Source organism: Anas acuta, chromosome 10 (genome assembly GCF_963932015.1).
Source record: "Anas acuta chromosome 10, bAnaAcu1.1, whole genome shotgun sequence".
In the NCBI taxonomy this organism is placed as follows: Eukaryota; Metazoa; Chordata; class Aves; order Anseriformes; family Anatidae; genus Anas; species Anas acuta.
In genome coordinates this window covers 14,210,800-14,235,420 of record NC_088988.1, presented here as the reverse complement: position 1 = coordinate 14,235,420, position 24,621 = coordinate 14,210,800, and the positions used below count along the sequence as shown (strand labels likewise).

Sequence of the window (24,621 nt, the reverse complement as noted above, 5' to 3'; positions counted from 1 at the left end):
AGCTTTCTATTCCTGCATACTGAGTTTTAGCACAGGTTGAAAAAGTGGACAGTGTGAGGAAAAAACATCCACTAAAAGAAGAAGCTGTGATAAGTCACCGCAACATAAATCAGAGCTAAAATACTCTTTTTGTGTGATTATTTACCATGGATACCAGCTAGCAGCTAGATATGAAATAACCTCAGCCTCATTTTAATCCTTTTGCTTTAAAGCAGAAGAGAACAATGACATTATACTCAAAAGAAACCTTATGCACCTGTTCTGTTATGATAGAACTTGTGAGTCAAAACACTTTCTTTCCTTGCCACAGGAGACATTTACTTTTTCTTTTTAATGCAGTACAGACAGCATACATCACTAGAGCCCGCATGAAAAACAAGCAGAAAACATGATGCTTTTTTCTTTAATACAATGAAACAGCACAGATGTCTGTTCCCACTGAAAGGCAACTGTAAGATGATAAATAAAAGCTTGAAAAAGCCTTGAGTTTTATCGTACCTTCTCACTCCCACCTGTCTTTACAGATATTTGGTCTAGAATTCTCTGAATCAAATGCTACAAGAAAGTTTAATGTGATTTACCATTTAGTCTTTCCACACATGGCTAAAATTGGGTCAAAGTTACAACAAAGTTAGGAAAACATTCTTTTTTTTTCTTCTGCCAGTAGACATTCTTAAAATTGAATAATACTGTTTAACTGCTGTTGGTGGGAAGGCATACATTCACTCTGATTTGAATTTAAGTTAAAAGTCTCAACACAATTAAGCAAATGCAACAGATGACAGAATTCTTGGGTCTTCTCCAAAGGCATTTTATTATTCACTTATTAACCTCCTTTTGGGAAGCTGTGAGTTGTGACGCCTTTGGAAGTGATTATCGCAGCTTCCAGAACAGTGCACAAAATTAACCCCATCACCTGGTTATGAAGCTCAATTCTATACTGTTTCAGTGGAGCTCACACACTTGAGCTCATATGCTCTGCCTTAATGGCTTCAAGCTTAGGCCCTGCCAGGCCATTTATTACTGCCTGGCAACACAAATCAATCTGCTTTAGGCGGAGGCTCATTAATAGAGGAGTCCATGCCTGGGAGACCTGTCCTTTTCCGGGCTGCGGTCTCGATTTTCCGCACCAGGTCCACATCCCACTTATGGGTGACAAAGCTAACCACAGCTCCAGGGGTCTTGCTTCCGACACGTCCAACCCGCCCCACGCGGTGCAGGTAGTCCTGCAGAGTGTCTGGGAAGTCGTAGTTGACCACTAGCTGCACGCTGCTGGTGTCCAGCCCCCGGGAGGCCAGGTCAGTGCAGACAAGGACAGAAACGTCACCCTTCTGAAAGGAGGCAAAGATGCCGGCTCTGGCAACGGCTGACATCTGCCCCTGCAACCTCAGGTGCTTGATTTTGTGGTCATCCAGGATGTAGCCCAGCCAGTTGACGGTGCTGGCGCTGTTGCAGAAGATGATGACGGCCCCACCGGATGCCGGGTGGTCCTTGAGGAGCTGCAGCAGTTCCGGCAGCTTGTCCTGGCCCTTCAGACGGACGAACTTCTGCTGGATGTGGGGCGGCAGGCGGTGCAGGCCCTGGGTGGCCAGGCTGGCGAAGCGGCCCACATCGACGAACCTCCCCAGCACCTCGCTCAGCCCAGCGGGGAAGGTGGCTCCCACCACCACCACCTGCGTCCCCTCCTCACGGGGCCCAGCCGGCCCAGGGGCCCCAGCAGCGAGCGGGGCGTGTGCCAGGATCTCCTCGATGGGCGCCGCGAAGGACTCGTCCATCAGCGTGTCCGCCTCGTCCAGCACCATCCACCGCAGCCTCCCGAGGCTCAGGAACCTCCTCCGCAGCGCATCCCGCAGCGCCCCGGGGGTGCCCAGCAGCACGGCGACCCCCGGCCCCCTCAGCTGCCGCCTCAGCCCGCCCGCGGCGCCGCCGCCCGTCAGCCCCCGCAGCCGCAGCCCCGCCGGCCGGCACAGCGCCGCCGCCACCGCGCCCACCTGCGCCGCCAGCTCCCGCGACGGCACCACCACCAGCCCGCGGGGCGCCGCCAGCTTTTTCTCCTCCTCTTTCTCCTCCTCTTTCTCCTCGGGCCGGGCGAGCAGGCGGTCGAGCAGCGGCAGCAGGTAAGCCAGCGTCTTGCCGCTGCCCGTCTCGGCGGCGCACAGGGCGCTGCGGCCGCGGAGCAGGGCGGGGATGGCGAGGCGCTGCACCGCCGTGGGGCGGCCGACCTCCAGGCGCTGCAGGGCGGCCAGCAGCACCGGCTGCAGCCCCAGCTCGGCGAAGGACTGGCCCTGAGGAGCCGGCGGAGCCTTCAAAGCGGGGGCAGCCTCCTGAGAAGGCTCCAGCTGGAAGTAATCCCCGCACGCCTCCCGGTGCTTCCAGCCCGCCGACACCAGCCGCGGCCGCTCCCAGCGCCCCACGATCTGCCAGCGGGGCTGGCTCAGCTCCGGCCGCCGGCTGCACAGCAGCAGCTTGCCGGAGGGCACCGCCGCCTCCCCGGGCCGCCTTGCCTTCCGCCGCTTCTCCAGGCGCTGCCGCAGGGCCCAGGGGATGCGCACCACATGCTCCGGGGGCTGCGAGCCCACCGCCGCCCGGGCGGCCGCTGCCCCGCCGCGCCTCAGCGCCATGGCGGCGGCGCCGCTCGATGACGCCGTGAGGCGACGGCCGGGCCGCCCGCCTTCCTCACCGCCCCCCCCGCCGGCCTTCCTCCTTCCCTGCCTCCGTCCCTACCCCTCCTCAGCCGGCTCCACGCGAGGAGGGTGAGGAACGGTGTGGGGGGAGCCCGGCTGCCGCCTCATATCTTGCTTTCACCTCCCTCAGGGTGCTTTCAGCGCCTGGCAGGGTGGTGCCGCCATAAGGGGAGCCCCCCACTGTGGTGGGCTCAGGGCTCCTCTCACCCTGTGGGGACGAAGCACCCAGCCTGCGAGCCGCCACATGAGGCTCCACGGCCTCAGTCCCCCCTGAGGAAAAGTTCTGGGAGTTTCCTGGAAGGAAATAATATTTCATAACCCCCCCCATCCCCTGTGTTCTCTTTCAGACAGTGCTGCAGCAGGAATGACGGTGAACACCCCGCTGTGTTTCAGAGGGAAGAACATCCTGGCGCCCATGGTGCGAGTGGGAACCTTACCGATGCGTCTTCTGGCCCTGGACTACGGTGCTGACATCGTGTACTGTGAGGTACGGAGGAGGAGCAGATGAGGCAATTTGAGGACAGGGTTACTGAAAAAATGGAAGGAAAGGAGTAGGCTTGGCTTGCTGTGGGACTTTTTCCATATACTTTTCATTTAAAAAATGTAAAAAACCAGAGTGGGTTGGGAGAACTTTTTGAGCAATCAAGTTTACAGTAGGCCCATGCTTTAGGACTATTTAAATATTTCAATTCATTTAGATGCCAGAACAGTTTCTTCATGCTCTGCTGCTGTTACTACTTAAGACTACCGTGACACCCACAACAAACAGGGTGCTCCGCTTCAGGTAGCGTCAAAAGTGGCCAAGCAGCAAGACTGGCAGTACTGTGTAAGTGTGGATGTGCTGGGACAGCAGAGCAAAACTGGGTGAGAGGGTAGGTCATTCTAAGGTTACAACTCAACTCCAATAAAATGAGATATCTGTATTAATAGAATAGGCTGAAAGGAACTGTCAGAATCAGTCTGAGAGGATCTTTGATCTCTTCTCAGAGAGACAATATGATGGGTATGATACTTAATTAGTTGACTGCTCCATTTGAAAGAATAGTTATTGCTGGATGATGTGGAAGAAATCTCAAAATCCAGTAGTATAGTTAGCACTATGTCAAAATCGGGGATAATAGTGCGTCTTTCTTTTTTGACAGGCAGTAGTAATTTCCCACTTGTCTGTTTTACATTGGGTTAAATGAGACTATACATTTATTTATTTTTTTTTTTAATTTTCTAGGATGTCAACTATAGATTGTATATACAGGAATCACAAATTTACAGAATCTAGTTACGATGCCTTTGACATGTATTAGTATTTGCAGTTAGAGCTTTGTCTTAATAGATTCAGGAACACAGTTCTATGGATTTTTATTTTTTAAGAATTTACTAGATAATATAGAAATTATTTTAGGCAATTGTACGGCAGTTGTGTAGCAACAGAACAGTATTGTGTAGCTTTGTTTTGATACACTGAAACAGAATTTTCCAATTTTCTTCAGTAAGCTTCAACACAAAGTTTCATTTTAACTTTTAGTAAATTTAGCAAATCTTTAAAGCTTTTGAATTAAGGTAACAGAGTCCTATAAACCTTATGTAGGTATTTTGTTTGCCTGTGGGTGTAGCCCAGTGGAAACCCACTTCAGTTCTTGAGATGTCTTCGTATAGTATTGTTTTCCCTTTGTTCTCTGGACAATTAATTCTGCTTTTATTTCTAGCTTGGTAGAGAGATATTTGAACTAAATGGATCTTCTAGAACTGTATCAACATCTCACCTTTCATATTTTACAACTTTGGTTAAGCAGTTTATAACAAATATAAACAAGTATTTACTTGTTTCCTTTTCTGTATTTGGTATCTCTAGATAGCTATCTTAATAAAATAGAACAACTGTATAGAGCTGGATGGGTTATATGCTTTTACTTATAATCATTTTATTCCACCCTTTGTTCTCAGGAGCTGATTGACATAAAGATGCTGCAGTGTAAGAGGGTTATAAATGGTAAGCATAGCATTTGTTTTGTTAATATCTGTAAACTTTCTTTCTCAAGTTGAGAAAATAATTACTTTGCTGAAGTAATCACGTAGGGTTTACAATGAGGTATCAGTACAGATATAAAATAAGCTTTTGAAGCTCCATTCTTATGCCTGGCTGCTGCTGTACAGTTTCAGACTTTGTTTTCCTTCTTAAGAAAATTTTCAGTAGTTCAGCTAATATCCCTCAGGAAAACCACAAACCTTCTTTTGAGGATAGGGCTAACCTGTTAGTAGCTAGTAGTTTGATGTTCTTTCTGGGACCCTAACACAAGCTTCTTCCCTACCTTGTACAGAACAGCAAATATCCGCCATTCACTTAAGCTATTACAGGGATTTGGTGAGTTTCTTGTAAAGTTTTTGGCTGAGGTCAGGTCAGTGGGTGTGCAGGTGCAGGCCTTGGAAAGTGAAGGACGTTAGAATTCTACCTCCTAGAATTATGTGTGTCTCTCTTTACTAAGAAAAGTGGCATTGGTGTTGGAAATCTTAGTAATGTTTCAGCATCATGCTTACTGATAGCAGGTGAGAGAAGTAGCTGGAGGAGGAAGGACAATAAAATTCCAGTGCATTGGATGAAGTGCTGAAGGTTTTATCTTTGTGTGTCAAAAAGGCAAGTAATAAATTTTTAATAAGCAGATAACATTCCTCATTTCTATGTCTATATGCTGGTTCTAGTATCTAATTTTCTGGTGGTTACTTATGCCATCATAAGAAATAAACAAGCCAAAAATGCTTGTGTGCTTTTGTGTGTGTGGTTTTTGTTTTTTTGTTTTTTTCTGTATGTGCTGAAATAAAATCTAATTTCTGGAGAAAAACTACTCATTAGTTACAAAGCACTTTAATTTTTTCAGTGAAGTGTGTCAGCGGCTGTGGTGGTTTCACAGTGATGGCTAGTGAAACTCCAACGCACTGCCCTCACACTCCCTCTCCACAAAGGAACAGGTGGAGAAAATACAATGAAGAAGGGCTCAAGGGTTGAGATAAAGGCAGGGAGATCACTCACCAATTACTGTCATGGGGAAAACAGACTCAGCATAGGGAGTTTAATATGATTTATTGCCTATTACTAACAGACTACAGCAGTGAAAAACTAAAACCAAATAACCCTCCCCCCCCCTCCCATACAGGTCCATACCATGTACAGCACAGGTCCTTCATGGGTGGCAGCTGCTACACGACCTGCTCCACCAGGGTTCCTCTCCATGGGCTGCTGATATGGCCCCAAGTCTGCTTCTGTGGGGGCTCTCCATGGGTTGCAGCCTTGTTTGGGTCACATCCACTTGCTCCACTGGGCGCTGTGCTATATGATTCATGTTCCATGGCTATCCATGGCTGTGGGGCAACAGCCTCTTCCACCATGGTCCCTTCCCCGGGCTGAAGGGGGCCTTTTCAAGCCTTTGCAAGCCAATCAAGGATTGTTTCTCTACTGTTTTCTCACTTTCTCCCAGCTGCTGCTTGGCAGCAGTTTTTTCTTTCCCTTTCTTAAATCTACTCACACAGAGGCACAAGTAAAGTCACTTGTTGGCTCAGCTTTGGCCTGTGCCAGGTCCCTTTTGGAGCCAGCTGGAACTGGCTCTTACCTGATGTGGGGCAGCTGCTGCACTCCTCTCAGAGGCTCCCCCTGCAGCCCTGTTTGCTGCCAAAACTTGCCATGTAAGCCCAATATTGTGGCTAAGAAACACATTAATTTAGACTGCAGTAGAGGCAAGTTCCAGTCATAAGTCTTTATAAATGTTAGCTGGGACATTGTAGTGTGTATATATATATACTTTAGTCTTCTCCAGTAAGGAAACAAGACATACAGGACCTCATTGTTTGCCATTCTACCCTTAAGTTGAAGTCTGTGGACTAGTTTTGGCCGAACACAATTTTCACAGGCAAGTTCTTAAATGGATATCTTTTGAGCCCTCCATAAATTTTACAACAGCTGAGTGGGATGAGAAACAGTTGTTGTGTCCCTGGCAGGGAACAGAAGCCAACCATAAATCCACTTTCCATTCCAACCCCTTCCCAAAAATGGTAGCGTTATGTTCATTCATCCTGGCTGATTCATCTTCAGATATGTTCTGGTGCTGTTGCTTCCCAACAAACAGGCTGCAGGGATGATTAGGGAGTACTATGGGAGGGAGACTGCAGTGTGCAAGAAACGTGTTCGAAGGACTTCTGGGAGATAGGGTGCCATTAGTTGGACTATTCATAGAAGTTTTATTTGATAGCATTTCATTTATATAGATGTTGTATTGTCATATGTCTTCCTTTATGATTACATCTGTATATTACATTTTGCCTGTTTTGTGTTTCTCGTTTCATGTAGAAGTACTTGAAACAGTGGACTTTGTTGCACCAAATGAAAGAGTTGTTTTCAGAACTTGTGAAAGGGAGAGGCACTCCGTTGTCTTTCAGATGGTAAGAAACTACCAGCAGGTACTCTTCTAATAACAGGTAAATGAGGTAGTGCTAGTAACTGTAAGTCTAAAAGAGCTGTCTGTAATGCACCTGTTTATACCTTGATGCTTCAGCTGGAGATAAAATTTCACACCAAATATGTTGCAGATTTCTAATCTGTTGGTACACATGCAGTCAACATGCTGCAGTATAAGTTCTCTCTACAGCTGTTTTCAAAAGACGTGATTAAGATGAATTCTGTGCTCTGTGAAGGCATCTTGGTTTTGTAATCAGTATCTTTGTTATATTTCCAAACATATAAGTACCAAAAATAAATTGCACTGATGCTTGATCACATGCTTAAATCTTACACTGTGAAGAGTTCCACGGGAAAGATTAGAAGAATGACATTGTTTAGTCTGGATAAGAAAGTATTAGTATCTGCATTAATGTTGCACAAATGGATTAAAGGCTGCAAGAGGGAAAAACAATTTGTTTCTTTGAATGCACTGCATATAAGACATGTTGGAGGAAGGAGCATTAGACAATAAATGACTTTTCTCAATGGTAATGATAGCTCTGGAATAAGCTGCCTGTAAATGCTATTAAGTGCTTATTAGTGGAAATTTTTAAGAACAGGAAAAATAAATATCTATTTGGTGATCAGCTAAGAATGTTTGATACTGTTTTAGGTCAGGAATGTGGACTGACCACTCAAGATCTCTTTTTGTGTCACTTTTTGTTGTTCAGTGGTTGACATGCGTTAGCTGAATGTTTTTGCTATCTGTTGGGCTGTGAATGAGTCTATGTTACTTTGGACTAAATGCTTAGAGCAAATAATAGTTTTATGCACGTGGAAGTGAACTTATTTTTTATTATTTTGATGCTATTTTATAATTATATGCTCTTGTTTTTCCAACAGGGTTCAGCAGATGCTGAAAGAGCCTTGGCGGTAGCTAAGCTTGTGTAAGTCATCTTCTCTCAGCCCTTTCCCACTCTGGGTTTGCATTTTTTTTGTTGGTGGTTGTGGTGTGTTTTGTTGTTGTTATTTTGTAGAGAGGAATTATTCTGGAAGACAAATGGTAACGATTGAGAGGATCAGGGTAGATCTTGATAGGACCCTTAATATATTTAAGAAAAGTTCTGTAAGACCGCAACTTCTATTTAAAATAATTTGTACTCAAAGTAGCAGCTGCATAATTTCTATACTGGGATTGAAGGCTTTCTTCTAGTGCAGTAGCTGTGTCCTTGATTTTTCCAGTGTGAAATTTTGCTGGGTTTTACACACCCGCTAACAAAACTAATATGGCTCCTAATATGGCTTCTGTAAATGGCTCCTATTTTTTTATGTTTTGAAGCACACAGTACTGTGCATAAATGCAAAATACATCTCCAACCTATTTGAAAGGTATTTTGAAGCCTGTGTTTCAAATAGATGAAACTTTTAAGACTTACTTTGTTGACACTGGTGAATTTGGTGGTTGATGTGGTGAGTATCAATTAATTCTATGTAAATTCATTTAAGATGAGTATTTGCAGCTTCTGCACAACCCTGGTCATTGAAACCTGTGGGCAGACGGTTGTTCAGACCACTGATAAAGTAGATAATTTACATAAATGAGAAGCTGAAAATTTAGAAGATCAAATAAAAACTTAACCTTAAATCCACATTTAAGCCTTATAATGATGAAAACAAGCTTCCCAGCAAGATACCTATTTCCTGATCTTTGTTCTCATACGTTGAAATACATTTTTGGTTCTTCTCTTTCAGAGAGAGTGATGTAGCTGGCATTGATATCAACATGGGCTGCCCAAAAGAATATTCTACTAAGGCAAGTAGCTTTTGATTATTCTTAACTACTTTTCTTCCTTGTGTGGGGTGTGAAATAGACGTACTGGTTTTCTGAGTTGAACAAATTAAAGCAGTAAAATTTTCATGCACATACTTATCTATATTAAAGAGACAGAAGGACAGATTACATCTTGAAATTTTGGAACAGAAGAACCAAAGAGCCGTAACAATTGTAGGTAGAGTATATAAGAGATGGCTGAAATTTTTTTCCATCACCAAGATTACTTTTTGTTTGGAGCATATAATGAGTATAAGAACAGTATAAGACACGTTTCAGGTATCTTGTATCTTCACTTGAATAAGTTCATACTGTTCCAGCCTGGATCTAACAGTGGTTGATGTTGAATGTACCAGGAAATGGTACAAGTAAGTCATAAGATGAATCAATTCACAGAGGAATTTTCTCTTTCATTACTTTCAGTTTTGTAGATTGGCTTGCACTCTGAAGAAGAATTACTTTTACTCTTGTAATATTTAATTTAACTCGTAACTTCACCCATGTAGATTTCTATTTTTTTTTTCCATTTGAATCCCATTAACTTTTTTTTTGTTTCAATGATAATGTCTGAAAATGACATAGTGAGTTATGCTGAAAATAAATATTACATTCTTTTAAAACTCAAATTTGAATTTCCCCTTGTTCTGGAGCCTTTTTATTTATATATTTAGATTCTGTTGCTTCTGAGCTTTCCATGTATTTTGCCAGATGGCTTTTAGCCAGATGGCACTACAGTGCTTTGGTAACACCATTTTATATCAAAAGCCATCTGGCAAAAAAAATGGTGTTACCAAAGCACTGTAGTCATGCTGAGGACATGTTAGATTTGTAGTGGTCTGCTGGTATTTCCAGTACTGTTTTAGTTAGCCTTTTTTATTTTCTTTTATATTGTAGCTAAATAAATGGAAGATGATTTTATCTTTCTGCAGAGTCATAATTAAGAACAAAACACCAAAACAACTGTCCTGTATTAGGGTGAAAGATCAAAAATTCGGCCAGTAGTATTGAGTCAAAAAAAATGTCATGCAATTTTTAACTTATTTCTTATGACTGCCTATTGGCCTCCAGATCTATGCATGCAGATGGAATGTTGCAGAAAGAACAGCCCAAATATTAAATTATTAAACTGTTTGTAATATATTTAATCCGGCCACTTAGTTTTTGTTTACCTGCTTTTCTAAGTTCAGAGCATGTAGGCAGAAACTACTGACACCAAGACCTCTCAAACATGAAGTGGAAAGCTAAAACAATACCTCTGTCCTGCTGTGACTTAATGAGTAGAAAACAGATAATTAAAGTTGCTAAAAATGTCTTTTTGAAATTCTGTCTGCTCCATAAAGTAATGAGAGCAAGTTGGCGTCCTGAATTACTGCTTAATTATCTTGATACATTTCTAGGAAATGTTTCACCAGACTGTTCACTAATGCTCCTGCATTTCGTATTTTGCCATTTTCTACTTTCTTTGGCTAATAAGCAGTGGATTTTTGCTGTGATCTGCTATTAGGTGAAATAATTGAGTTGAAAAACATTTGCGTTTTTCATGTTCCTAGTGTGTAACAGTTCCTGTGTGTTTTCCCAGGGTGGCATGGGGGCAGCACTGCTATCTGATCCTGACAAAATTGAGTCTGTAAGTATCACCTTGTGGGTTTTAAACTGCCTTAAAAGGTACTACATGTAGTGCTTTACTGGAAGCAAGGATGAATGCATAGAAGACAAATTTGTAAAAGCTAGAGTAGAATAATCAGTTTTGAATATTAAAATTTAAAAAAATATATTAAAATAGATCTGTGTATGTATATTCCTAAGGACTTCTGGGCTTCCTGATATTGAGCAGTCTGCACACTGCTCTGGGTTTCCAGGGTTGTTCTCAGCAAGTATGTTTTATTTTCCTTTCTCTTTAAAGACTTGGTACTTCCTAGTTCCATGAGTAGACAGCTCACTTTGTCCTGCTTCCCAATAGCTTATGGCTGTATCCACCTTCAGAGCTCCTGAGGGCAGTTGTAGTTCACAGTTCCCTATCTCTTTTTTCCAAAAACAAAAGCAGAATTGGGTAAGTGTTACTATCTGTGGAAAGTCAGTTAACAGTACAGGCAACAGAACTGGAACCAGAACCTAAATTTTTGAGACCTATATGGTATTCCATGAAATAGGTAACATGGATGATACTACCTGGAGTTAAATTGGAATTGATGTACGAAGTGATGAAGCCTGAATGAAATTTTTAGGAGTGGGACCTGAGAGGAAAGTATATGGCAAGCTGGAAGTAAGTCTGGCAAAAATACTTTTCATAGGAGTGAGAGGCAGTTGGAAAGATGATTGCTAACAGCTTCCCTTCCACTCCTTAGCCATTATATTTTGTTTTGGTATTCTTCAGTAGAACAGGAAACTTGAACTTCAAAAAGTTGGAAATATTTTTTTTAATGTAAGGTGTTAATAAGCAGCAAAATCATAGTACTGAAATTACTCTTAGCCAACTGCAAAGGGATAACTAAGCTTATAGCCTACAGAAGATGTTTGAAATTGCAGCTCCAAATCATTAATCTATATGAATAAAAAGCATAAGATGTTTGTTCTTGTATCAGAATCCTTAATGAGACTGACACTGAAAGCTTATTACATTTAAGATAAGATTGTGAAAATAATATACTGATAATGTTTGAAAAATGAGGTCATCTCAGTTTCATTTATGTGTAAAAAAAAAAAAAAAAGAAAAATTAAAAATACTGAAGAGGTTTTTTTTTTGAGAGCTTTCTTATCTATTTTTTTTTAATCAAGAGAATGCTACGGAGGAAAGTTTGGAAAACACTAATTACTTCCCAGCTGTTTTAAGCATAAGAATTTGCATGTGTTAACTATAAAAGCTCGATTCTGTATTGGGAACCTAATAAGTACTGTAGCATTAAATAAAATTCAAGTTTCATTTGTATGCACAACTCTGAAGTAAATCATTTACCTGCAGTTCAAGCTGTATTATACAGGGGAATTGCACTCAGTAAAATCACGTGTATGATATTTCAAAAAACAGTTAAAAAAACACAGTATTTTTCTAGTAATAGCCAGGGTCAGCTGCTTTCCGCTCTCCTGTCTAGAGAGCTATTGGGTTTCTGGTGCCATTTTCCCATAGAATATACTTGCATAAATCAAAGTACTCCTTTATAGTCATATAGTGATTTTAGATGTGTATAGGCCGTTACGTGGCCCTTTTGTTTAAATATGGTCTGTTGGACTTGAATTTAGCCTCTGAAAATAATATTCTTTCCATGGCTTAGTTTTTTAATGGTTAAACTAACAACTACTCAACTGTTCATTTATTCCAAGTTTGTTTTAATGAGTAAAATGTGCTTTGTGTTAAGCATGGAATTCGGTTTACAATTTTTGTTTTTATTAGAAGATTCAATGACATTGCTTAATTTTTTTCCCCTCGTTCTTTTTCCATCTTGAAGGCTTTCTTCTCTCAAAAAAGCTTTTTTTAATGAATACTCACATGCAGTTTTCATAAACTTACAACTCAAATATGAAAAGACTATGGAAACAATCTCATGAAAATGAAATTTTGCACTTTGTTTTGAAGTGATTGGTGTTTACAGTTCACCTCCTATTAAAAGCAGCATTCATATTTACCAGCTAAAATGTTATACTCAATTAGAGATTGTATGTGTTCTTTAAGCACTTAAGATTCTTTATAGAGGTACAATAACTAGTGTTATATTGTTCTAATTTCATTGCATATTCAAGAGAGAAGGAAGAGTTTTATTCATTACTCTTTTGTAATCACATTTGTCTTTTTTTTTTCTTTCCGTCTCCAGATACTGACTACTCTTGTTAAAGGAATTTGTAAGCCAGTAACCTGCAAAATCCGCATTTTGCCCTCAGTAAGAACATAAATCATCATGAAGTTTTGTATTTTTGTTTAATACTATGATGAAAAGTCAGTTATAATATATGGAAATTTAATACGTTGAAATTTTAGCCCCATTATTGTGAAACAGGTTTTGGAATTATAATTTGTTTGGGATGCCAAAGTTTGTCCTCTAATTGAAAACCTCAAGACAACATTAGATGTCTACACACACTCTAATTCTACTGGATTCCAAGTGTGGGTACTTCTATATAACATACACGTATCTTAGTCCTGTTTATTGTAACCCACTGAGTTAATCCCAAAGCCTTTGCTGATGGATAAGCACTAAAAGAAAAATAAAAAGGAAAAATGTACTGTTATTGTAGAAGATTGCCAAATATGGAATTGATTGAGAGTAATATCGTGTACATAAGCACAGTGTGGCGACCTTTGAATTTCTTGACAGTCTGCATGAAGTTTAAACTGAAGGGGAAGACAAAGCCTTACTGTTACTTCTCCAACTTCCAAAATCCACTTTAACAAAGACTTCACTAATGAAATTGTTTGCAACAGTAACTGCCTGTGCTCTAGAAACTACTTGTGTTTTATGCTGCAGGGAGACTTTTAATGTCTTGATTCCTGATTTACTCCACATGTAAAAACAGTAATAAGTACTACAAATGATACCCAACTTAGAAACAATTCCTGCAGCCTTTTTAGAAGCTGTTTGATGGATTGAGCACTGAAATTGCTAGTTTATATGAAGAGATTTATAATCTTTCCCGGAAGCACTGTCTCCATCACAATTTTAGAATGACATTTTCTAGATAGATTCTTGGGTACGATCCTTCATTTCAAGAAAATTGTGATGGGACTTTACTTTGTTAAAGCTGTTGCATTTTGCACTGTCAGTGTTTTTCTAAAATGTAACAATTAAGAATAGAGCAAAAATAACTAGTTCTTTTTTTTTTTAGTAGCTGATATAGTTCCCTTATTATTATTTTTTTGTTGAGTCCCTTTCAAAGTTTGTAAAGCTCCAGGAGATGATTTGCCTTCTCTTTAAATGACTGATTATTTTTAAAATCTGTATGTGATTACCTGTTTATTTATTTTGCACATGAACTGGACAGATAGTTCTGTAGATGGATGAACTGTAACTCAGCTAGCTACTGTTCAAAAGTAATTTGCATGTGCACTTAATTATATGAACAAATGAACCCTGTGTGAAAAGAATCACTAACTCTGTGTAAGATGATTATTTTTGAAGTACTGCCTAATAGTATTAAACCAAAAAGCTGGCACCTCTCCTTTACATTTCTACAGCCACCACAGTCTTTGTTTCCAGCTGCTTTTGCATAAGGTGTCTCCAGTCAGAACAGCAGGTGGGCTTCTGTCTCTATATCCATGCCACCTGGTAGGTGTTGCATTTTTCAAAGACTGCTATTTTGTGATGGGCCACAGATTGCTCTCCAGCTTTTGAAAAGAAAATTGGCCTCTTTTTCCCCCCCATGTCTCCAGAGCTGCAGAGTTATACAAGACAGGCTAATTCAGCAGTGTGCCAACTTTTTCTCTTTAAAGATGTACGTAGAGCTTCCCCTTCTCCCCTGCATCTCAGTTCTTTCATTGAAGTATGTATTAAATAGGTATGCATATTGGGAGATGCTGTTGAAGTACAGGAATCATATCCTTAATGAAAGAACAGAATTTCAATATTTGTTTGTGCAATAACATGATGGTTATCACATGATAATTGTTTCTTCTCTGTAAACTATGATCATGTCATTCCTCTTATCCCTCAGGTTGAGGACACCGTGAATCTAGTGAAGAGAATAGAAAAAACTGGTATCGCTGCCATTGCAGTCCATGGAAGGTAAATGTGTTTCAGGAAAGTGTGTTACATTTTTACTAGTTTTCTGGCAAATGTAGCACAGTAAGGTATGACTCAAGTAAAACTCTACATTTAATATGTAATTCTGATTTCAACTGCTAGATAAATCAATCTTTTAGAAAACCAATACAGTAATTAGGGAATGAATATATTTGGTGCTATTGAACTACTTGCAGCTATTTTCCTAAAATTTTAGACTCAGTCAAGACCAAATAAAAATAAAATTATGTGTCTAAAAACCCTGCTTATCTGGATATGGAATTAGAGTAGGAACATTTTAAAATGCATTTGATTTAAAATAATTGTATATAATTATATAAACTTATAATTTTTATATATAATTTATAATAATATATAAATTAAATGAGTACAAATAAGTATGTCCAAGTAATCTTTGAGTTATTTCTGCTGTGAGCTAAGTGCGTACAACTTCCATAGGAAATCTTTGGTCTTGTCTTTTTTCTTTTTTGGAAAGGAAGAAGGAGGAGAGGCCTCAGCACCCTGTCCACTGTGATGTGATCAAAGCCATATCTGAAGCAGTCTCCATTCCAGTAATAGCAAAGTAGGTTGTACCAATCAGTTGATCATTACAAGATGCCTGTACCTAACTTAAGATGTGCTCGTGCAGGAAAATGAAGGTTCTTCATGTGGAGGCAAACAGAAATATTATCTCTAAATCTAAACACAGTTATCGGTGATGGAACTTTGCCTTGTGAATTACAACTGTATCTCAGGTTTAGTTTTAAAAGTCCTTGTATGCTTCAAAAAATTACTGCTTTTCTGCGTCACAGCCTATCCTATGCAAGTTGTTTCTAACTGCATCCAACAGCTGAATTTTCTGTGATTTTTAAGCCATGTGCAGTGACTGGTTATAACCATACCGCTGTGTGTCTTGAACACTTGCAAAGTAGAGCTCATCTGTCCCACTGCTCATAAAGTGTTACATATTGTGGTGTCACAGTTTTCCCTAACACCTGCTTAGCCTGCAGGCCTGCAAAAATATTGTCACTGAACTTGTCTGCTTTTATTGATAGTTCCTTTGGTTACTCTGATGATAAAATGAGAAACTCATTCTTATAAAAGTTTAGCCACAAACAGGTATCTCCTGCTTCCAAAATTGCTCTTAAAGGTAATGAAAAGCACCAGACTGCCCTGAATTGTCTAATTGACGTCTTTATACGTTTCACCTGTTTGTTAGTGGCAGTAGAATCTCCTTGGCCAGAGAAGCTGTGTCTTTTAAATGAAGTTCTCTTGATGTCACATTTGCCTGGAAAAGCTGTGACTATAAACCATACACTTGGATCAGGAATTTGAGAGTAGTTTCCTCGTTCACGTTTCTATGTAGAAAATAAATAAAAAGTCAAAGTTTTTGCTGTTGGAAAGACTGTTTCTGGACTGGACAAAGGAAATAATCCATGTTGATAGTTTTTGCTATTCCTCTTTTCAGTATCTCACCCCCTTTTTGAGTTTTCAGAATAATTCTTTTAAAACATGGAATTCAGAAAGAAGCAAGATTCACATTGAGCATTGCAGATAATCATTTGCATGGCTGATTAAAAGATGAGGCTAACAATTTTTCCTAGATTTTTTTGCATGTCACAGATAAGTCAGCTCTGTATGAGTACTTTCCATTATGCAGAAGTGTGTCGTTGAGATGCAAAAATGTCAGAAGTTTATTGTTGATGAATTGCTTCTAATTAGTCTGTATATCAGTTTACTTTTGTGCAAGTGTCCCAAGATGCTGAAATAACCTTTGTATTTTTTATGGTTTCTCTGAGAAGGATGTGATCTTTGTTTTAAATCTACTTGCTTAGACTTTTGCCTCTCTAAACAAATATAAATGTGCTACTTAAAAATCCTTCTTATGAAATATACGTATGATCTGTGATACTTGAAACTGGCTGCAACTTACTTGGCTAGTATTTTGAGTGGCTTAAGCTTGGTTAGCAAATATACAAAAAATAATAAAAGAAATTAGATCGGTGAATAATTAGATTAATTAGATTAGTTTGCAACCTTTTAACTTTGAAGGGCTCTTTGATCTGTAAGTACTACTTGTAGCTACTCTTCTTGCATTATTACTAGAACAAAAATAGAAGGATGCTGTCCGTACTAAAAAAAAATTGTATAAAATCAATGTTTTAATGATCATCGCTAACATAGACCAGACCCATTTGTTTTCTTATATTTGAGATGATACCTTGAGCACCATGCTGCTATTAACAATGTAACGTCCCATTTGAAAATATGAGGTATGTTATAGTATATATAATAACAAATAAAACTTTCTGGAGCATAATACTGATGTTTGTTTGTAGTGGAGGCTCTCATGACTTCATCAAAGAATATATGGACATTGAGACCTTCCGGAAAGCAACAGATGCCTCATCCGTAATGATAGCTCGTGCTGCCATGTGGAACCCATCCATTTTCAGAAAAGAAGGTCCTTTCCCCTTGAAGGAAGTTATGCAAGATTACATCAAATATGTATGGTGGTCTTCTTTTTTTTTTTTTTTTCTATATATATATATTTTACTTGTAATTAATATTGTTTAGAATTTATTCCAGACCTTACCATGGTGTCTTAACTCCTCTTATTTTCAGAGACATAGTCTCTGGTGATATCTTAACATAATGCATATGATGTGAGTCTTGCAAGTAAACTGCTGCTTCTTCTATTTTGTTGTGTTCAGTAAAAAACAAAAATTCAGAAATCACTCAGAAAACAATTTTTCCTCATGGTTATTTTCTTACATACCACGCCTTTTAGACCAGTTTTTTGGGGAATACTTATGAGATTTACCTCTAAAAATGTCTAGAAATTTGAAAAGCCAATGATAGGTATGGCAACTCATGATGTTGTTAGTACAATTAATACTGAACAGAAAAGTGAAGGAGTATTAAGTACTACGTTGCTGTTAGATTTGTTTTTAGAAGTTAATTGCCTATCACAAATACTGTCAAGAATGTTTAGCAGCTGGGAAGCAAAGGTAATGATGTGTCAAAGTAATGCTGTATTGTAGTATTATAGCTCCATTAATTGAGTCATCTATCATGCAAAGTTGCTGGATCATTCAAAATAGAGTGCTTTTAATAGCAAAGCAGGAAATAAATTGAAAATCTGCAGATTTGATCATGTCATCAGTTCATTTTTTTCTGAAGATTTGGACTGTCATTAACCAGTTACTTATTAAAAATATTACTTCACTAGTCAAATCTGCTAACTTGTCACCTGTTTCTTTGTAAGCATATAAATAAGTTGAATTTCCTTTTGTGAGAACATGCCAAAATAATCAAGTTATACTCATGTTAATTAAGTTATCTTGAATTGAGGAAACTCTACACTGCTTTTCATTTCAGAAATAGTTTTGAAGTTCATCAAGAGTAATGAGGATTACACAAGAAAAATTTGTTTGGTGTATTTTAATATATTTTGTTTTTCTCCTTCAGGCAGTGAGATATGATAATCACTATACCAACACAAAATACTGTTTGTGTCAGATGTTAAGAGAACAATTAGAAACTACTCAGGGCAAGAAGCTGCATGCTGCACAGTCCACACAGGAAATCTGGTAAGCATGTACTTCTGAAATAGGAATTGTCTCTGCCAGACTTGCAAACCAGTTCTGTCTGTAGCACTGTCTTGGCATATAGACCCTCAGAAAAAGTTGGGGAAAAAAAAAAAGCAGTTGCTAAAATGTGGAGCTTTCCACATTCCACTTTCCAAGTATCCTCCATTCTCAGGTGTTAAAACTTCAACCCTAATACTGTCTATATATTTGGCATACTAATGTGAGAGGCACACCACTGAGCGATAGGAATTTATCCAATATTTGCATGAACTAATTAATTCTTAAAAAAAAAAAAATTCTAAAAAAATTAAGTTTTGCTATTTTCTAGAGGTAGTTTGGAGGTTAATAGGTTGGAACTTCTGAGATTTTTATAAACTTTTCCTGTGCAAGTGGGGTTTTTAATATTGATGAGAATTTTATGGCAAGATGTATATCTTGAAGGACCACTGAGAGATGATCTCAAAGCAATATATGAAGGTAGCCTGTATGACACTTGCATATATTTTTTTGTGCTGCTTTGCATACCTGAAATACCAGAACTGAATATGACCGCCTTTTTGAGGAAATACAGTAGCTTTGTTGAAGTTCTTTGTCCTAGATTTCTGAAATGATCTGAATGAAATTTCTGGAATGGGGAGTCAAAAAAGGAAGAAGGAAAAAAACGTGAGAAACAATAAAATAGGTGTTAAATTCACACAGAATGGAGGGGAGTTCAAATTTGGACCCACTCAAACTGAACAAAGTAGAGGTCTGAGCTTGCCTATGTCATATCCACGTTGCATGCCACAATTATTCTGATGATTTAAGGAGGGGAAGTCTTTTGGGTTTTATGAAATACAGTCTGAGACTGTTTATCTTCCATGTAGGAAACTGGAAAGAAATGTTGAAAGCTTGAAATATTTTGCAAATTGAATTATTGTTGTCTAGTGAGACCTAATCAACGTTCTGTTCGCATTTAAAATGAATGTAAATGTTTGCAGTCCTTCTGTCTGTTTACTGGGATTTACCAACTCTATAAACACTGCTGCCCACAATTGTTATGTATAAAAGGAGCTAGCCTCTGTTAATCATAAAGGAGCAGTGGAACGTGTAAACAACACTTACATTTTGCAAGATATTTTTCACTTTTGTAATTAAATAGTTGAACATTTTTTGGTATAGTAACTTGCTGTCTTTTTGCATATAGTTTTCTAATTCCGGTAAAGAAATGTAGCATAGATTGCAACTACCTTCTACAACTTCAAATAAATCATAGTCAAAAGGGTGGTGGGGTTCTCTACTGCATTAACGGTAATGCATATTATATAAATAAAAGAAATTGTAAAGTAAGAGTCAAGCCTTTAAACAGGTAATTAGAAGAAGTACAGTTTATTCACATAAATACTTTATGGAGGTCTGGGGTAAAGTTTTTGGTTTTATTTGCTATGCCTAGTGATGCTTTAGGGGCTTCCAAAGTTGAACACAAGCATTTTTGTACATGGGATGCATTACCATGTTCAAAATTGGCTTAAGTAGCGCTGACTGCGTAAGAGAGGGGCAGAAAAGAGTGCCTTGCCTCTTAGGTTTTATCAGTTTTCATCTGTGGACTCAAAGCCTTCTAACCACTGTTTTAAATAGTCTGTTTAACTTCCAGATAAAAGAATAACTTTCAGTTATTTAAGATTAGCCTATAGGTTGCCAGACAAAAATGTTACTTAACACTGCTGCCTCGTGGTGGGGATAGTATGTTACAGCCATTCGAGATTTTAATCTCAGTACTGAACTCAAGAGAAAACCTGCTGCATTTCAGACAAGTGTTTGCGTACCAATACATAATGAGCTGCCTTCTCTTAGAAGCATCACTCAGCATTATTCAGCTTCAACACGTTTCCATTTAGAGCGCTGACAATGGTCTAGTGTCCAGAATTCATTTTATTGTTGAACAGACTCATACCAATGAGTACTCTCATAACTCTCATAACATTCAGCAAGTAAGTTTGCCAGTGCTGCAGGTTATATTGTTCTCTTTGGAAAACGAGGAGTATCGGTTTTTCAGCATGGATGGAGCCTGCCATGGATGTAAAATTGAAAATTATTTGAGGCACTTGCCATTGACCCAAATCCTAGTTTCTTCCCTTGCTTTGGGACTTGCAAATAATATTCAAATTGAGCTAATAACTTGAATGGACATTGCAGGACTTGTATTTCTTATGATTCTGCCAGAACTTTCAGATTGCAAATTAAATATATAATGCTGGAAATGACAGTGTTCTGCTTGTAGCTCAAGTATGTCTTAAGAGACATGAAGGAGAAACAATATAATGTCACTGAACGGAAAATAGGCATGCTTCCATGCAATTCTCTGTTCATGTATACTTTATTTAAATACAACTGGTTTCTATACTTAGTTTTTTTTTGTTTTTGTTTTATTCTGTCATAATGGGGTACAAAAAGCAAGCTGATCTCCAATACAAAATAATTCTGTTTCAATAGTGAAGCCTTTGAAATGGCTGATTTCTATGAAGAAACAACAGCTATTTTCGAAGCAAAGAAAACATCTCTGGAAACTAAGATACAAGATGAAGATGACCAGATAGAAGATCCAGATGTAATAAAAATGGCTGTTAGATTTGACAAGTAAGTATGAAAATTTATTTTATTCAACTTTTTTGTATCTGTAATTAAAAAGTATGAATTTGGCAATGTTTTACAGTTTCTAGAAAATAACAATTTGTATAACAGCATGTACTGAGTGTATTTTTATGAAGCAATTACTGTACATTGTTATGTAATCACTAGCATCACCATTCTTCCTGTGCTATTTGGATGTTATGAGATATCCATGTTCTTTAGTTCCAGGCTTCCCAAGACTCAGTAAATTTGTTAAAAGTGTGAGTGGCTTTAAGAAAAAAAAAAAAACAAAACATCTGTACATAAAAAATTTTGAATATACAAAGGCACAGAGTTCATTAATTGTTTTGTGGAAATTTGATTAAAACACACTTTTTTTTTAATAGAAAAAGTCCAGCATAAATTTCAGAAGTCTATTCCAAGCAGATAACTTATCTGCAGCCTTCTAAACATGTTCCCATCATCAGGTATTCATTGAGAAACTAATTCATGAGATTATGTACAACATTATTTTAAGTAACTTCTGACTAAAATCTGAGGCGTATAGAATTGCTGTTACTTTACATGTTATACCCACCCTGCTATTACGTCTATCAGCCTGCTCAAGAAGAGTACTATATAAAGTGCTCCTCAAATCCAGTCATACTGCATTAATAGTTACAGGGTATATTACATGGCTCCCTTAGGACAGAATACAGTGTTTTACTGTATTTTTTTATTTGTACTGTATTTTTTCTGCCAAGTACAACGAGTATTTTGATATTAGCAACTGAATCGATACCTACCTTTGCTACGATTATTTATTTGATGACTGTATTATCTCATAACAGAAGCGGTTTTTGTTCTTTATTTTAATGTTTCATATTGTGTTGTTGCTTATAATAAATAGTATCAAGCTGTATTTCTACTCTGTATCATAGATTTAGTTAGAATTTCCTTTCTGGTCACTGTTTTTTCTCCTGTATTATTACAGGATGTGAATGTTTGAGAAGAATAGTTAATAGAAGAGTTTAGGTTTTATTTTAGGTGCTAGGTCAGACATGCTACTTTAACTATCTAATAAGGAAGTGGTATTTTTCTCATAATTTGAGCTGTGAAAGTAAACCACAAAGAATAACATGCAGAAGCAATATAATGAGTAGCCCTTATTTTGTTAATTATTGAGCTGTCTGTTTTAAAATAGATTTGTTTAGTAAGTAAACTCTAGGCACAGTTGTTGACCACATTTTTTTTTCTGTCTAGGCGAGAATATCCACCGCAAATTACTCCAAAAATGTATCTTCTGGAATGGTGTAGGAAAGAAAAGCATCCTCAGCCTGTTTATGAAACTGTGAGTCAATCAAAAGAACCCTTTCAGCCCTCTTCCCTGTCTATAAAATTGTTATTTTAAGACTTGGGGTAGAAAGAAATTAGCTTTACAGTGTGACGTAACTATTAAGTAAGCTGCTTCAGAAATGGTAATAAATACATACACACACACACATATATATATGAAAGTAGCTTATTTTATTATAAAAAAGTGAAAGCCAGACCTTCAGTCCAGCTTCAACTGAGTTGTGAAAGAAGTTGCTGTAGTTATAGCTTTTTACACAGGAGTCTGTGTCCAAGTTTCTTTTACTTCTGTGAAGTAAAGAATTTGGTTTCAGGATGTTTTCTTCTGTTACTGGATGCTGTTATAGGTAGGAACTAGACTGTATAGAAGCAACTGCTTGGTTGGTTTGTTTTTTACTTGTTTGTTTTTCCTGTAAAGCAAAAGTGGTTTCAGTTTGGACAACTTTTTTTTTTTTTATATATATTCTAAATATACAAGATTAAATTTTTAGTCTGAATTACAGTAATTTTAAAGGCTTTACTTAATGTGGTCTTAAGAGTAACAAAGAACCTTGACCTTTGTTGTATAAATGACATGACTGTTTTTGACACATCCCTTTTGATTCTTTATCTCCAGGTTCAAAGACCACTGGATAGACTGTTCTGTTCAGTTGTGACAGTAGCTGACCAAAAATACAGATCAACTCTGTGGTAAGTCATCCTTAATGTTTTTTGGTGGCTGTATTGTAACTGTTTAATGAAATACTGTTTAAAATTTGCAATGAAAGGCTACTCTAGTTCACAGCTGTGACATTAGTAAAAGTCAGCTAAACAATACCTCTTAAAGCTACCTGTAGGAAAAAAAATCTGAAAATTGAATGTGACGAGGGAGTAAGCTCAAATAAACCATTACTGATTTTAATTCACCTATTACGTTAGCCCACAATTCTAGTGGAAGGGGAGCACATAGGTGACCCAATTTAATTGTGCCTATGAAGAGTGCAGTGACAAACCAAAGGTGGCAGAGGGGACATTTAGAGGAGGCAATGTCTTCAGCCACTACAGCAGATCCATTTTCAGTAATAAGTCAGGATTAGGTGTCCCTATACAGCAAAGTAGAAGAAAGTTCAGTGGCATCTCAGAAATCACAGTTGATCAACAGTAACATCCAGTGCTGATCTAAAGTTTCATGGCAGTATTTTATGCTGTCGTCTATTAATACTGGTGTTGACTTCAGGCATTTGCACCTAAGTTGTACTGGATTTAAATGCAAAGTTAGAGCTCCAACATTGGACATATTAAGGAAGATAAATGCACACAACAGTTACTGGTGTTTCCAGGATTCCTGTTCAGAGACTTTAGGAAGCTAAGCTCAGATGATGTGAAATGTTGAGAAGAAAACATTTTCAAATTCTGAATTCGAATTTCACAAATGTGTAATCTGCAGTCAGTCCCTCGTGGAATTGAGAGAAGTTTTTTTATTACGGAACAGTTCCTTCTTATGTCAGCATCAGTGAGTGAACTTGTATGCCTACCAGAGATACTTGGGCCTGAGTGTCTTTTCAGAAAGTGATCCTTCAGTACTCAGTTTTGTTTAGTGATCATATTTGCAGAAGTCAACTTATCTGAGGATTGCAACCGCTTGGGCCAAACACGTGTTGACTTCATATCTTTGAAATGAAGAGTACTTGAGACACAAGACCTGATGTAGTATTCCTAGAAAACCTATTACTATCAGCAGTGAGAAATCAACATTGACACCTAGCAAGATTCAAATTCTTCTTCTGGAGCTGATCTATTTTTTCTTCTGCTGTGAGATGACTACAAATACTGTTTATTTCATGATATTGCATCAGAGACAGGAAATGAATTGTGTTTCGGGAGTGTAGAGACTTTGGTTTCTACTTTTACCTGTGCTCTGTCTGCTTGCTCTTCAGGGACAAGTCAAAGAAACTAGCAGAACAGGCTGCAGCTATTGTCTGTCTGAGAACACTGGGTGTCCCAGAGGGAAAGCTGTGTGAGGGAGAAAACCACCTGATAAACAAACGCAAGAGGGAAGACCTGGAGCACTTGAATAACAGAGACCATGGAAAAGATCTTGCTGAACCTTCCCACAAAAAAGCTAATTTTACTGAAGAAACTTCTGACATGAATGTGCCTCAGATGCCACGGTAGCATGGAGATCAGAGGTTTCAGGCAGTTTCACAGAAGCTACAAATAAACTCCTGTTTGTATATCTTGCTGTACACATTTCGTTTGGATTATCTGAGAGATAAATTCCCCAGGTGTGAAAGATGCCAGTAAGATGTTTACTATTCACCACTCACTGTCCCTGTGGTGCCTTTCAGACTGGATAAATTAGCAGTTTGATTTTAGAGAACATTGAGAATATTATCCCAAACAATAAATTTTTTAATATCAGATGCTTTCAAGGCTATGTTTTAGTTGGTTTTATTATTTG

General features: G+C 38.4%; 2 protein-coding genes across 3 annotated transcripts; one reads left to right on the top strand and one right to left on the bottom strand.

Annotated features, from left to right (window-relative positions):
- Positions 1–795: 795 nt before the first annotated feature.
- Positions 796–2,663, bottom strand: DDX28 (DEAD-box helicase 28). Its single transcript, XM_068693608.1, has one exon. It carries the CDS (start codon positions 2,619–2,621, stop codon positions 1,041–1,043), a length of 1,581 nt encoding a protein of 526 aa, XP_068549709.1. The 5' UTR covers positions 2,622–2,663; the 3' UTR covers positions 796–1,040.
- Positions 1,985–24,597, top strand: DUS2 (dihydrouridine synthase 2). Of its 2 annotated transcripts, none has more exons than XM_068693609.1 (16): positions 1,985–2,117; positions 3,032–3,171; positions 4,626–4,671; positions 7,018–7,109; positions 8,011–8,054; positions 8,860–8,920; positions 10,518–10,565; positions 12,745–12,810; positions 14,579–14,649; positions 15,143–15,229; positions 16,986–17,154; positions 18,118–18,239; positions 20,712–20,855; positions 22,092–22,179; positions 22,798–22,871; positions 24,098–24,597. In XM_068693609.1, exons 2-16 carry the CDS (start codon positions 3,049–3,051, stop codon positions 24,333–24,335), a joined length of 1,473 nt encoding a protein of 490 aa, XP_068549710.1. In that variant the 5' UTR covers positions 1,985–2,117; positions 3,032–3,048; the 3' UTR covers positions 24,336–24,597. The 2 variants fall into 2 exon arrangements, with proteins under 2 accessions (XP_068549710.1, XP_068549711.1); XM_068693610.1 differs by lacking the exon at positions 1,985–2,117 and adding an exon at positions 2,600–2,753.
- The last annotated feature ends 24 nt before the right edge of the window (positions 24,598–24,621 follow it).